Source organism: Capra hircus, chromosome 9 (assembly GCF_001704415.2).
Source record: "Capra hircus breed San Clemente chromosome 9, ASM170441v1, whole genome shotgun sequence".
Taxonomy (NCBI): Eukaryota; Metazoa; Chordata; class Mammalia; order Artiodactyla; family Bovidae; genus Capra; species Capra hircus.
In genome coordinates, this window is record NC_030816.1 from 10,847,574 (window position 1) to 10,861,610 (window position 14,037).

A 14,037-nucleotide genomic window follows, 5' to 3' on the forward strand; every position below is an offset into this window, starting at 1 on the left:
AGAAAGACAATGGAAAAGAATGCTCAAACTACTGCACAATTGCACTCATCTCACATGCTAGTGAAGTAATGCTCAAAATTCTCCAAGCCAGGCTTCAGCAATACGTGAACCGTGAACTCCCTGATGTTCAAGCTGGTTTTTGAAAAGGCAGAGGAACCAGAGATCCAATTGCCAACATCCTCTGGATCATGGAAAAAGCAAGAGAGCTCCAGAAAAACATCGATTTCTGCTTTATTGACTATGCCAAAGCCTTTGACTGTGTGGATCACAAGAAACTGTGGAAAATTCTGAAAGAGATGGGAATACCAGACCATCTAACCTTGACTGAAACTAACCTATAACATAGAGTTAATTCCCAACACCATTTAGTAAACAAACACAAACAGACCTGTCTGAAAACACTCAGGATACTGAGTGTAGTTTTATCTCCTAGAGTGTTACTTTTACAAGACCCAGTTGACAACAATGATGAACAAAGACCATTCAATGCCATAGTGTACAACTACCACTTTCAAGAACTCAGGTCTCCAATTTTAAAAGGTACAACTCTTCTTCTTTTCTGCTCCTAATCACAGCCAAGAGACCTTCTTTTTCTAATTAAATAAAAATATTTATTGAAGTGTTATTATTTTAAGGAGAAAATGTATGTTTAGTACAATCTTTCCAAAAAGTCAACATAAAGCTCAGCGGCATTGAAGGAAGGAACTGCTCAAGACAAAAATAGAATAGAATCATGTGACTTAATACCTTTAATCGCTAAATCAATCATAAAGGCATTAAATCAAATGTTCCTGAAACAGAAGCGGGGATGAAACGGGGGTACCCTGGGGAGAGAGGATGAGAATGAACCATTTCTGACTGGCATGGATTTTAGTAAATGGGCAACTCAAAGAGAGTTTCAAACTGAGGTTTCAGGTTTAGAAGACTAATTATTATAACTAATTATATTAGAAACAGAAACAAGGAGGTTAACAAGGACAAATTTAAGAGCTGTTTCAGAGACTGCCAAGTTTTAGGTAAGAACATAGTGTCTGGGACTTCCCTGGTGGTCTAGTGGTTAAGAATCGGCCCTGCAACGCAGAGCACATGGGTTCAATCCCTGGTCAGGGAACTAAGATCCCCTATGCCACAGCACAACTAAGCCCACGTGCCATAATTATTGAGTTCATGCACCACAACTACTGAGCTCGTGTGCCACAACCAGAGAATCTGTGCACCGCAGTGAAATCCTGTGTGCCACAACAAAGACCCGACTGAGCCAAATATTTTTAAATTCCATAAAAAAGAACACAGTATTTAAATTTAAATGTCAACAAATCGGTAGACATGCAAAACCGAAGCTCAGGAGGAAGGGAAGAACTGAAAGAATAGATGTGAGACTCATCATAATGGAGATAAAAGTTTTCCAGTGAAGAGCATACAGAAAAAGCCAAATAGTACATGGCTGAAAATGAACTTCAGCAAAAGCTCACATTTACGAGCCACAAATAAGAGTAGAAGGTCAGTCAGCAAAAGCGGTTGGCAAAAATCTTACTTGGCTTGCTGACAAACTCCCCCACCTGAAATAAAAGTGATGTGGCTTTGAACGGCAAGCCACAGGTGGGAATTTTTCCCCACAAAAGGTAAAACTTCCCAGTGACCTGTATTCGACAGTCTCTGGTGCACCCGAGTCCAGTCTTCTTCTATCCTCGTGAGAAGCCAGGATGGCAGATTCAGCTCTGTACATTAGACAGACTTTGGGGCGATCTGGAAGGGGAAACTGAGGCAGCACCAGGCTTCCTGTACCCGTCCAGCTTCCTCTTACAGCAAGTGATAAGCTCCTGGGAGGGCAGACATCTTCCTCAGCACTCCACTGCCACCCTCCAGCTTCCTGGGCTTTGAGGGTAATGGTCGCAGTCAAAGCCACTGGCTCTGACTCCCTAAATCCCTGGATTACAGCGTCCAGGGTCACTTTTCCAGCTTTCCAGTTTGCAAGGCAGCCAAGGCAGTTTCAGCACACCTTAAAGGAGTGCCTCAGAAGCAGCAGCTTCCCCAGGGCACAGGAACTTATTACCTCAGAAGCATCTCCCGAGGCCGAGCCCAGAACCAGTTCCTGCAGGCTTCCAGCAATTACATGAGGACCCAACCCCTTGTTTGGAATCCTCTTCTATTTAGAATACACAGAGTGGTTTCTGTTTCTGGCATAGACACAATATTCCACGCTGAACTGGCTTTAGAAATCAGACCCTCAAAAATCAAGGGGGGGAGTCTGGGGTCAGATATGCAACCTGACTGAATCTGAAGGCAGAGATGACCGCCTGCAACTAGAGGAGAAATGGATTCATGGAATCTGTGCTGCAGAGGAGCAAAGTAATTACTTAAATTATGGCCTGTGGTTTTCTGAAATGAGCACCTTAGAATGAAGCTTATCAGAACAAGCAGCGGCTGGGAGAGAACCATGAAGAGAATGAGGCAGATGGAACGGTGGGGAGGGCGCCTGCTTCTGGCTCCACCCGAGAGCTTAAAAAGGAAAATGACAACACAGGATTTAAAATGATTGGCTCAAGGCTCCAGTCAGACTATGGTACTCCATGCTGCCCTGCAATAATCTTATCCTTGCAGTCACAGGGCTGTCATCCCTAAAGTCAGTCTAATCTTGTGAGTTGTTGAATTATAACATGTGTGGCTAAATTAAATTTCTAGCCGCAGCGTGGTCTCCTCTGTGAACATCAGGGCTCTTACTGAGACAGAATAGTACTTGGTAGATTCAAACCAAAATGAGCTCCCTTTGCTGGAAAAAGCTTTTCCTTCTTGGTCTAAAGATGTTGGTCCTGCCTTGCTTGGAGATTCTATAATCACCCCACCTTCCACGTGCGTGCTAAGGCATTTTAGTCGTGTCCAACTCTTTGTGACCCTATGGACTGTAGCCCACCAGGCTCCTCTGTCCATGGGATTCTCCAGGCAATAATACTGAAGTGGGTTGCCATTTCCTCCTCCAGGGGATCTTCTCAACCCAGGGATCAAACCTGCATCTGTCTCCTGCATTGGCAGTCGAGTTCTTTACCACCAGTGCCACCTGGGAAACCCACCTGCCACAGGGAAATACAAATCCTCCTTATGCCCATCCCTCTACTTCTTACTCTTTTCCCCTTGCCAACTGCTCCAATTTGGAGAATGAGATGTAGAACCCAGCAATCCAGCCTGCCCTCAGGAGACAAGTACAAAGTCTGCCTCAAGAGGAAAAGACCATACTAAAAGCAGTGCAAGACTGCCCACGATCATGTTGTCAGTAGGGCTGCCAGATAAGTTACATGACCTTGAGTTAAATTTAAACTGTAAAAAAAAAAAAATTTTACCATAAGTAGCTCCCAGATATTCTAGGGGACTTACTTATAATCAAAAACTTACTCATGCTGATCTGAAAACAAACTGAACTAGATGTCTTGTATTCTTTTTCCTCCTGAATTGGACAATCCTAATTGATGTAAGTCTAGGGAAACCAAACAAATTCTAAAGGTTCTGAACAGGATAGAAGGACCACTACATTCTCTTTCGTGTTGTCACTGATAATTCATCAGTGTGAGTCAACAGGCCAAAAATCACCGATTCAAAATACTGGCCTGAGCATCTGTGAGTAGCTCTAACACAGTGGTTCCTGAATGGAAGTCTCAGAGATCAGTGGTAATGGTACCTTTCAAGCCCTTCCTGCTGCTGCGGCTAAGTCGCTTCAGTCGTGTCCAACTCTGTGTGACCCCACAGACGGCAGCCCACCAGGCTCCCCCATCCCTGGGATTCTCCAGGCAAGAGGTGGGTTGCCATTTCCTTCTCCAATGCACGATTGAAAAATGAAAGTGAAGTCACTCAGTCATGTCCGACTCTTAGCGACCCCAGGGACTGCAGCCTACCAGGCTCCTCCATCCATGGGATTTTCCAGGCAAGAGTACTGGAGTGGGGTGCCATTGCCTTCTCCAGATCTACTGAATTACAAACTCTGGGTTAATATCCACAATCTCAATTTTAATAAGCCCTCCAGATATTCTTGAGTCAAAGCCTTGAAAGATAGCCCAAAGTATCTATTCCTGCTCTATGGCAAAGGGACATTTACCAGAGTGACTACACACATGGGAAAGGGGCATACCCGGTTTTCAGGGACACAGACTCTAAGCCGATGCTATTCTCTAGGGATCTCAAAAATGTTGCTATTATTTTCTACCAATCTGAGTGAAGGCTTTCTGGGGATTAGGAGATTTAAAAAATTATAATCAGTGGATGCACAAAACTAACATTGGTTATTTCCCCAGTTTTCTGAATATGTAGATGGAATAGAAATACTCTGAATCTAGCAGAATCCTCACACTGGCATCCTGATCTCTGCAAACATACAGCGTAGCAATTCCATCATATTCCCAGTTAAACTTTCATATCTGGCTTGTGCAAAAGGTAAGTGGATTTTAGAGATGAACCACAGGTTACTGGAAACTTGATCAGGTAGGTGATGACAGGTAGGTGTCTCTTACTTGCAGACATCCAGATGTGTTGTCCTTTCCAGCATAAAATCAGCACAGTTTCTGACATGGGATAAGCATCCAACAAACTAACAAGTTCTTTTGTACCTAGTCCAGTAAGCAGAGCCCATTAGAAGTAGCTTGCTTTCATCTGGCAAGGATGCTAGTATATGCTCACTGTCTTATTTTAAGTATATTAATCTCTCTGGCTGTCCTAATGTCAATGGATACTATTCGATGACATCAGGCTGACTGTAGCTGGTGGGCAAGAATTTCACATATGGTAGGTGCCTTAATAAGTCACATGCAGGTCAAAGGGAAGGAAAGAGAGTCTATGAAAGCCCAGGGATCTGCTACCTCAATGCGGTTTCTGCGGGTCCAAAGTTCCCCTCCACAGGAAAAACACACTGCTTCACCTTGCACTTCCTATAACGAAAATGCAGGTGTTTTGCTGAGTTTTTCTCAGTTTTGAGGTAATACACACAACACGTGTATGTGCCGCTCTCAACAGAGCATCCGGTATGGTGTCACATGGAAGCAGGGCCCAGATCAAGGATGACTCTGCAACTGCCCCAACCTGGAGCACCACGGGGCTTTAGATCCTGCAGATGGAAAGGCACCCGGAGTGTCTGCAGCAGATTCAAATGCTGCCAGACGGCTCTGGCACACACCAGTAGGAAAATACAGTAGACACTTTCAGCGCTTTGAAGCAGGGCCATATCTTTCTTAGACAGTAACTAATCTCCTTCGGAAAAATTGCTCCTGGCTTGCTTCTAGAGACTGAGGGTTCTGACCTCAGAGAACATCGAGTGACCGTAAGACCAAGCAGTATCTAATACACCAAACCATAAAGCTGACCAAGTGCGAGAGTATGATCCATCACCAAATGGAGGCGGTAGTGTAAGAGATCAGCCTGGAGTAGCTCCTGAACATGCAGGTAAGGTTGTATGAACAGGTGGCTCAACTCCCACAGCACCTATGTCTTCTGGATAACTGTTTCTCCCCATCCAATGATGCCTACTGTCTCTGGGGAGTTTTCTATGACCAGCTGACAGAAAAGAGAATTCAAGCTTGACTTAGAGATGTTTTCTCAAACTGGCACCAGCTGGAAGAGGTCTGCCTTATCATTACATCCCAGGAAGGGGTGACTTGTCGGTAGAAAGAAATCTCTTATTGTCGGCCAGTCGTCAAGCAGTATCTCTATCTCATTTTCACTTTATGTGGAAGGAAAGATGGTGAGACGTGTGGAATTACTTCAAAACAGGAGCATGTCATGGGTGGCTTCAGAGGTGGTTGTCAGCACAGTGGAAGTTATCAATCATTATGAGTCTTAATCCAAGAGGCAAAGCCCAAAATGTGCTCCTGCAGTCAATCCAAAATTTGCTAAGCACCAAAACCCCTGTATGGAATCCCTTCCTGCTGAAAATACCTAGAGTGCTTTCCATTCCCTGCACTTAACCTTGACGTAAGAACACTCACAGAAGTGTGGCCTGACTGAGTCATGTCTTCAGATTTTTTTATGAAGTCTGTGGTATCTAACTCTCTGCATATCTAAATCTCTTCTGATACAGTCTCTCTTCACAGACACGATACAGTAATTCTACCTACCAAGTAAATTAATCACTCCATCGTTGTAACAAGCAAAAAGTTTGATAAGGTCTTTGAAAAGAAGCATAAATGCAGCATTTATGACACCATTTGTTAGTTCATTTGGATGCACCTAGAAAAAAACGAAAATTTCATCTGTTATCTGCAAGTCATCAAATGACAATTTTTCTCAGAGCGTGTTAAAAAGTCTCAAACTATTTACCAAGAAATTGACTCATATTCAACAGATGCTATACAACCCTTTTCAGTACTCCTACTAATATATAAAAAAGGATTGCCAACTGTTTGCTTCAACTTAAGTCAATGAAGTTGGCCTATCAAGTATAAGAAAAATACACATTTGATTAATGACCCACAGATAAATCAAACCCAACTTCTGAACACCTGTCCTCTTGCTGCTTTCACTATCTTAATAGTACATTCCTTCCCTCCCCATATGTAATGGTCTCTTTGGAAGGGTTCAGACACCAGCGGCCTGCAGTGACTCAGGGAGGAAGCCTAGCATGGGGATAGACACCTTAGCCAACTACCCCTAAAATAATCCTTGAGACTCATATCATTTACCCAGCACCCACCCAATACTCTAATCACCAGCACAAAGAAGAATAATTTCTCCCTGTTTCCCGATCCCTGCTCTGCTCTTTCTCATTCTATGCCTTCTTTTCTCTTTTATTTAAGACAATACCATCATTAAAGGTAAGGAAAGCTAAGAAACATTAATGAATAAAGACAAAACAGTTAAGGGAAGTAGTTCCACACACAGCTAAGGGAACTCCTTACTGTAGAATCTTTCATAAGACAGTAACATGGTTTGCTGCTTTTTCTGAAATTTCACAGGAGTTGGGTGCTGTAACTAGGACTTGGTGACAGACTAACCCAAACAATCTTAACAGAGATTTCAAATAATAGTATTTGAGGAAAATCTTTGCTTTAGCCAACCACCATAACAGAGGAAAGCTAACAATGTGAGTTATAACTCTCCCTACATGTCAGAATATTTTATTTTCATGGATCAGATATGTTTCTTTAATAGAACTTTCATTTTGAAATTACTGTAAGTCCACATGCAGCTATTAAAAAAAAAAACAGATTTCACATACTGTCTACAAAATTATAGTACAGTCTCACAGTCAGGATATGGATACTGATACAATATACCCATCTTATTCAGATTTCTCCAATTTTACTAGCTGTAAATGTGTTTAGTTCTATATAATCTTATCACATGTATAAACTAGTGTAGTTACACCAGAGTCGTGACACAGGTATGGTTTTAAGAAACACGTCATGTTGGAATCATCCAAAAGAAGGACCATGACATAATTTTAAAAAATAAATAAATAAAATAAGCCAAAAAAAAAGAAAAAGAAAAAGAATTCTCTTCTGCGGATGGTGTCACACACGCAGACTGTATAAAATGGTTTTTAATAGCAGTCTGGGGTATTTACCTGCCGGACGTCCCTTCTGTAGCCACTTGATCCTGTCAACCACAACAGGAGGCCACCATCCTGCTCTGAACATACATCTCTCCAAGAATGCACTGCTTGTGGTTTTCCATGACTGAAGTTATTTAACACCTGTAAACTGCTCTGACAGTCTGGGCAACCAAAATTATCTCCACTGCACTGACAGCCTAAACTAAGTGTTCATCCAGGTCACTGACATGAAAATGAAAGTGTTAGTCGCTCAGTCGTATCCAACTCTTTGCAACCCCAGATTGTACCTCTGTCCATGGGATTCTCCAGGCAAGAACACTGGAGTGGGTTGCCACTGCCTTCTCTCGGGGGAATCTCCCAACCCAGGGATCGAACCCAGGTTTCCCACATGGCAGACAGATTCTTTACCAGCTGAGCCACCAGGGAAGCCCAAGAATACCGGAGTGGGTAGCCCATCCCTTCTCCAAGAGAATCTTCCTGACCCAGGAACTGAACCAGGGTCTCCTGCCTTGCATGTGGATTCTTTACCAACTGACCTACCCGGGAAGCCCCTCACTGACATGCTACTGCTGCTGCTGCTAAGTCACGTCAGTCATGTCCAACTCTGTGCGATCCCATAGATGGCAGCCCACAAGGCTCCCCCATCCCTGAGATTCTCCAAGCAAGAGCACTGGAGTGGGTTGCCATTTCCTTCTCCAATGCATGAAAGTGAAAAGTGAAAGTGAAGTCGCTCAGTTGTGTCCAACTCTTAGCGACCCCATGGACTGCAGCCCACCAGGCTCCTCCATCCAAGGGATTTTCCAGACAAGAGTACTGGAGTGGGTCGCCAGCGCCTTCTCCCTCACTGACATGAAGGGAATCTAAATCTACTTCCTGAGGAAATTCTTTATCTGCAGTCTACTTTCCAATAAAAGGCAACATGACTGCATAAGATGCATTTTCTGGTGAGGTACGCACATCAAATTCCAGCAGTGCATCAATTTGTCCCTGCAGTATGGGCATGCTCTTCAGCAGCTTCTCAGGAGCCATTGTCCTCATGACACCATCAGCCCTACAATTAATAAAGAAAGGAAAAGGCAAAACTTACTTGCACGTGGAAACTTGAGACCATGCACATTGTTCTAAGCTATTTTCCTTCTGTGCTGTGCGTGCTTAGTCGCTCAGTTGTGTCCAACTCTTTGCGACCCCACGGACTATAGCCCTTCAGGCTCCTCCGTCCATAGGGATTCTCCAGGCAAGAATACTGGAGTGGGCTGCCATTTCCTCTTCCAGGGGAACCCCACCCAGGGATCAAACCCAGGTCTCCCATACTGCAGGTGGATTCTTTACCATCTGAGACCTTGCAGGTTGATTTTGAGATATGAAGAGGCCATGTTGGTTCTCGTCTCTGTACTCACAATCCTCAAATACACAGGCAATGCTTTTCATGCGCTGCCCTCAGTGTGGTCTGGATGGAAGAGGCCAGTTGAATTTATGAATGGACTTTTCTAAGTCTACAACAAAAATATTAATACTAGTATTTACACTCTAGGTTCCCTAAATCCTAGCTTGTTTGTTTTTGAGACAGAGATAAAACATGTCTTGGAAGACTTCAAAACCTGTAGACTAGGAGCAGAATTTATACTATTAAACATCAAGTGATGAAAAGGACATTCTGATTTGCACGTTGGTCAAAAAGAGCTGAGTGTAAATAACCAGCTGAAGAGAATGAGGCTGCACGGAGCACTGGAGGGAGCACTCACTGCAGGCCTCCTAAGGAGCCCCTGTATCCAAATAGTCAAGGGGCAGCAGGACCGAAACAGTGGAGGAAACGCCTAGGTGATGTGAACAGGTTGATTATGGCAGCTTTTGGGGTCTCTCCCACTTCTGGGGCAGGAAGAGCATCCCCAAGTGCCCTTATTTGCCTATTCAGGGTTCAGAAGTTTCTAAGAAGGCTGTGGCCCTACTGTGGAGAGGTCATGATCAAGCTAGAACATCAGCTAAGGCTTCCCAGGGCCACATAAGAAGCCAGGGGAAGGCATATGAACCAGAATCATCTCTAATAGAAGGGGATAAAGCCAAAATCTTAATTTTATAAAATGTTCACCCACAAGAAACTAATCTGTTTTGAACAGGCAAGATTATATTTTTCAGCTAAATTTAGGTCAGCTATCAGAAAATAGAGCTATATCTTTTGGGGTTGATTCTTGAGACTAAAATATTAAATTTTCTATATGTTGCCATTATTTCAAATTATGAATGGGTACAGGGTCTGCAGAGGAAGAGATGGTTAGATAGCATCATCAACTCAATGGCCATGAGTACTGTCAGTTCAATAATGGTGTGTTTGTATTGTGTGTGGGCATGTATAATAGCATGGGCTTCCCTGGTTGCTCAGTAGTGAATAATCTGCCTGCCAATGCAGGAGGCGCAGGTTTGGTCCCTGGGTCAGGAAGATCCCCTGGAGGAGGAAAATGGCAACCCACTCCAGTAGTCCTGCTTGGGAAATCCCATGGACAGAGAAGACTGCTGGGCTACATCCATGGGGTTGCAAAAGAGTGGGACAAGACTCAGTAGGTCAACAGCAACAACAATGTGTAATAGTAGAACAGTATTACCTGTCAAAAACAGATCTCCGTGTATACACACAGTTCAGTTTCACCTCAAACAAAATGTACTGAAATAATTATTGTCAGCTACAGCCACATTCTTTTAAATGAAACTTGTTTAAATTCTCTCAACTTAAAATTATTTTAAAGTATGTAAGTATTCAAGAATTTTGAGTTGATTTTAATAAAATAAACTGTTGTACCATGTCAACTTTGAGCAGCAAATCAGATTTTCTGCATGAAAATAAAAGCACAGTAACACTGCAACCTCAAGGCTAACTTTCATAATATTACTAGTTGAATTTCTTTTTTTTTTTTTAAGGTGATGGTAAACTAGTTGGTATTTAACTTAGTTAAGATAAATCAAGTATGTCTCAAAGACTTACTCTGCACAAACAAGTGTGAGGAAAGAAAAAAACATACCCTTTCTTCACTCTGGCAAAATCAAATGCCATCTGTCTGTAAGAGAAGGCCTTTTCATTCAAATATCTGCTATAGCGCCTTATGAAGGTAGACATGTCATAACCTGGAGGAAGGGCAGAGGAAATAAAACTAATTAATAAAATATGCTCAACTGTGCTTTGCTTAGTTCCAATGTTTTTAAACTCCTCAAATGTAAATAATTCTAAGATGAGGTGAATAATTATACCAGAAAGGCCTCATTTAAAATCCTACTTCAGGCAAAAATACTTTTGGCATGAGACATTCCAGTACTATTCCATTTAGTTATGCTACCATCTTTGCACAGAATGTCTTTTCTGAGGTTTCCTTGCGATTTTGTTCATTATTTCAGACTTAACACATGTAGTTATCTGAGAACTATTCATGCTCGGTATGCTTGCCTATATACATAACAGACAACCAGAAAATATGATGAATGAACACATGATTGTAGAACAAATCCTATTAATTTACAAAAACATTTAAAACCAAGTACTTTTAAGTTGGGAATGTATTTTTAACTTCATTGCCTCCTATACCTCCATAAACAAACAACTGTGGGTCTGGCATGCCCACTGTTATTTTTTAAGGTAAATACTGAAAGACAAAAGATAAAATTAATAATGTATAATTCATATGCTGAGTTGCCCAACAATTAAATATTTTAAAGCTACTATAAAGTAACTATATAGTTACATTTATCTTTTATTCTTAGATATCCAGTGGAGCTATCAGTTACAGTGATTTTCAATGAATTATTTTGAATTAAAAAAATCAAAAGATTCTGTACCAAAAACATTAGCAAGAAAATTATAAAACATAATATGCTTACCATGGGATCCACTTTTGTCCAAAAAATTGCTGAGATTGAAGAGGGTATTTCTAGAAGCCAAATACTGAATAAATCTCTGAAAAACAAAAATCAGAATCAAAAACAATATTCTGAAAGCATGAATTTCAACAGTTTCTGATATTAAAGGGAATTTTTAGGGAATTTCTAAAAATATGCATTCTCATTGTGGTTTTTTTTTTTTCACTCAGTATAGTTTCCTAGTCTCCCGTTTTCTCTAATGGGGAATAAAAACTGAATCACATTCACTGAATCAGAATTAAGTTTTATGATCTTGCATTTCTGTGTATAACAGAAACATTTGAATTTAATAGGATTCAGTAGGCATTCCATATAAAATGGCTAATTTTTAGTTTGTCAGTATTTTCCAAAACGAAACACTGTTATGTAAGCAATTTTCACACAGAGGCACAAAGGAGTACTTCCAATGGGAAAAACAATTTTGCTGTTTCTTTCTCCTAACATTTTCGTCCATTAATATGTTTACATGGTATATACATATTTAACACATGTCTAACAACATTTTTCTGAAAAACAGGTAAACAGAAGAGTAAAACTGTACTCCAGATGGCTTTTCTATACACTTCCTCTTATTTTTCTAATTAGCAAAAGTGTACAGAGACTTAAGGCTTATCAGTCTCCCTCCCCTGCCCAAAAAAGAAAACTTGGGTTTATGAGTTTTACCTCATTTCCATGAACCATGAGATGATGTGTAGTGACTAAAGCTTTAAATACAACCACCCAGCTACTGTTCGTTGCCCGCTCAAAGAGCGTGTCTGCCATCTGAGGAATATTAACATTGGTCTCATTGGTAGCCTGGATCAAATCTATGAGAATAGAAGATTTCAGTCAATAACACAAATGATTGCATAAAAAAAATTCATTTCAAATTTTAAACATTTAAACCTGTTTACAAAAGTATGAGTCCAAAATTGCATTGACAATCGTGAAACAAATGTTCAAAAATTGTACGTAATATTTTCACACATGAACACATATTAATAATTACATTTACCCAATGTATTTACTTTTTCTTGGTTTTTTTTTTTCTTTCCTATTGAATTGTCTTCTGTATCTTCTTCTGAATTTAATCCATTTTCTGGCCCCAGTGTCATTTTTTAGAAATAACAAACTCCAGGAATGCTAAGCTTCTTGTTAATCTTTTTTGTTATCACTCCTAGAACAATGTCTCAAACACGCAGATGTTTATTCTAGACACCATCTGAAGGCAACAGCATATTTTTTGAAACAGTATATCAAAAAGCCTACTTCATGTGGATTTTAGTTTTGATGGGTGCTAATGAACACATAACATTAAAAGAGGGAAGAATTCCTCTAAACCCATCTAAAGCTACTTTACAACACTGTATTGGTTTTGGCATACATCAACATGAATCCACCACGGGTGTACATGTGTTCCCAATCCTGAACCCACCTCCCACATCCCTCCCCCTACCATCTCTCTGGGTCCCTGTTCACCAGCCCCAAGCATCCTGTATCCTGCACCGAACCTAGACTGGTGATTCGTTTCTTATATGATATTATACATGTTTCAATGCCATTCTCCCCAATCATCTCCCAATCATATAGGCATTAAACTACTATGATTTGACCTGAGTTCGTAAGAGAGCAAATCTTTGTAACACATTGACTGTCCACATCTACATATCAGCTGTGATTCCAGCTGTACCTCAGGGGGAAAAAAGGTCTATAGCCCCAGAAGAGGCTGCCCAGAATCCAGAAAATAGAGCACTGTCAAAAAGTTAGCTGAGGCAACCAAAGATTATGTGCTAAGAAACAGAAGCGAAGCCACTCTGGGGCAGTGCGGCCTTAAGACCACTGCAACAGCGCAAGGTAACCTCTTTAGCAAAACAAAACTGTGAGAATTCTATCAGAGGTCATCCCCACCCTACAGAGGACCATATGCGATACCCAGGGCCTAGGATATTCCATGCAACAAACGCAATGACAAGCCCACCCTGTTTCTCACTTAAAATCCACACTTAGTACTCATTAAGCTCCACATTTGTTTTATGCATCTATTTTACAAAAAAATAAATTTTTTTAAATCGATACTCCATCACTGAAATAGCTCTTATCTAAAAGGGTATCAATCATTGATATGAATTACAAATAGACCAAACCAGATTTCTTTCTTTATATTTATTTCAAACTTCTAGTCCCTGAACAGCCATCCCATAAAGTCTCCTTTTATTGGAATTCTACTCATTCTTAAGGAAATCTTTCCTGGTCCTATTTGAATGTAGTCACATGTTCCTCTGCTTAAAAACCTGAGGCATTTTATTCTTAGTGCCTAAAAGCGGGCGGGCTATTGTCCATGGTGTTGCAAAGAGTCGGACACCACTGACGCACGCACACACACACACATCCACATCAGATGTCTGTCTGTCATAAGTTCCTATAGTTCCCTGAGGATGGAAACAATCACACCAATGTCTGTTTCCTGGCAGGGCTTTGGAGAACACAGCACGCAGTAAACATGTGTTGAACAAAATGTATAATAACCAAAATACTTTCCCCTAAATCTAAATAAATAGTTCTTTGAAAAAGACAAATTGCTATGCTCTAACATGATTTTCCAAGATTATATCATAGGACTGCTTTATACC

General features: G+C 41.1%; 1 protein-coding gene across 7 annotated transcripts in view; it reads right to left on the bottom strand.

Annotated features, from left to right (window-relative positions):
• SNAP91 (synaptosome associated protein 91) overlaps nt 1–14,037 on the bottom strand; it is a 170,285-nt gene that overhangs the window by 96,852 nt on the left and 59,396 nt on the right. For all 7 annotated transcript variants that reach the window (XM_018052935.1, XM_018052934.1, XM_018052936.1 and 4 more), the window contains exons 3-7: nt 12,092–12,234; nt 11,390–11,465; nt 10,540–10,642; nt 8,486–8,579; nt 6,093–6,204 (exon numbers count right to left, since the gene is read on the bottom strand). In XM_018052935.1, the coding sequence (XP_017908424.1) occupies nt 6,093–6,204; nt 8,486–8,579; nt 10,540–10,642; nt 11,390–11,465; nt 12,092–12,234 (528 nt within the window). The remainder of the gene's footprint in view (nt 1–6,092; nt 6,205–8,485; nt 8,580–10,539; nt 10,643–11,389; nt 11,466–12,091; nt 12,235–14,037) is intronic.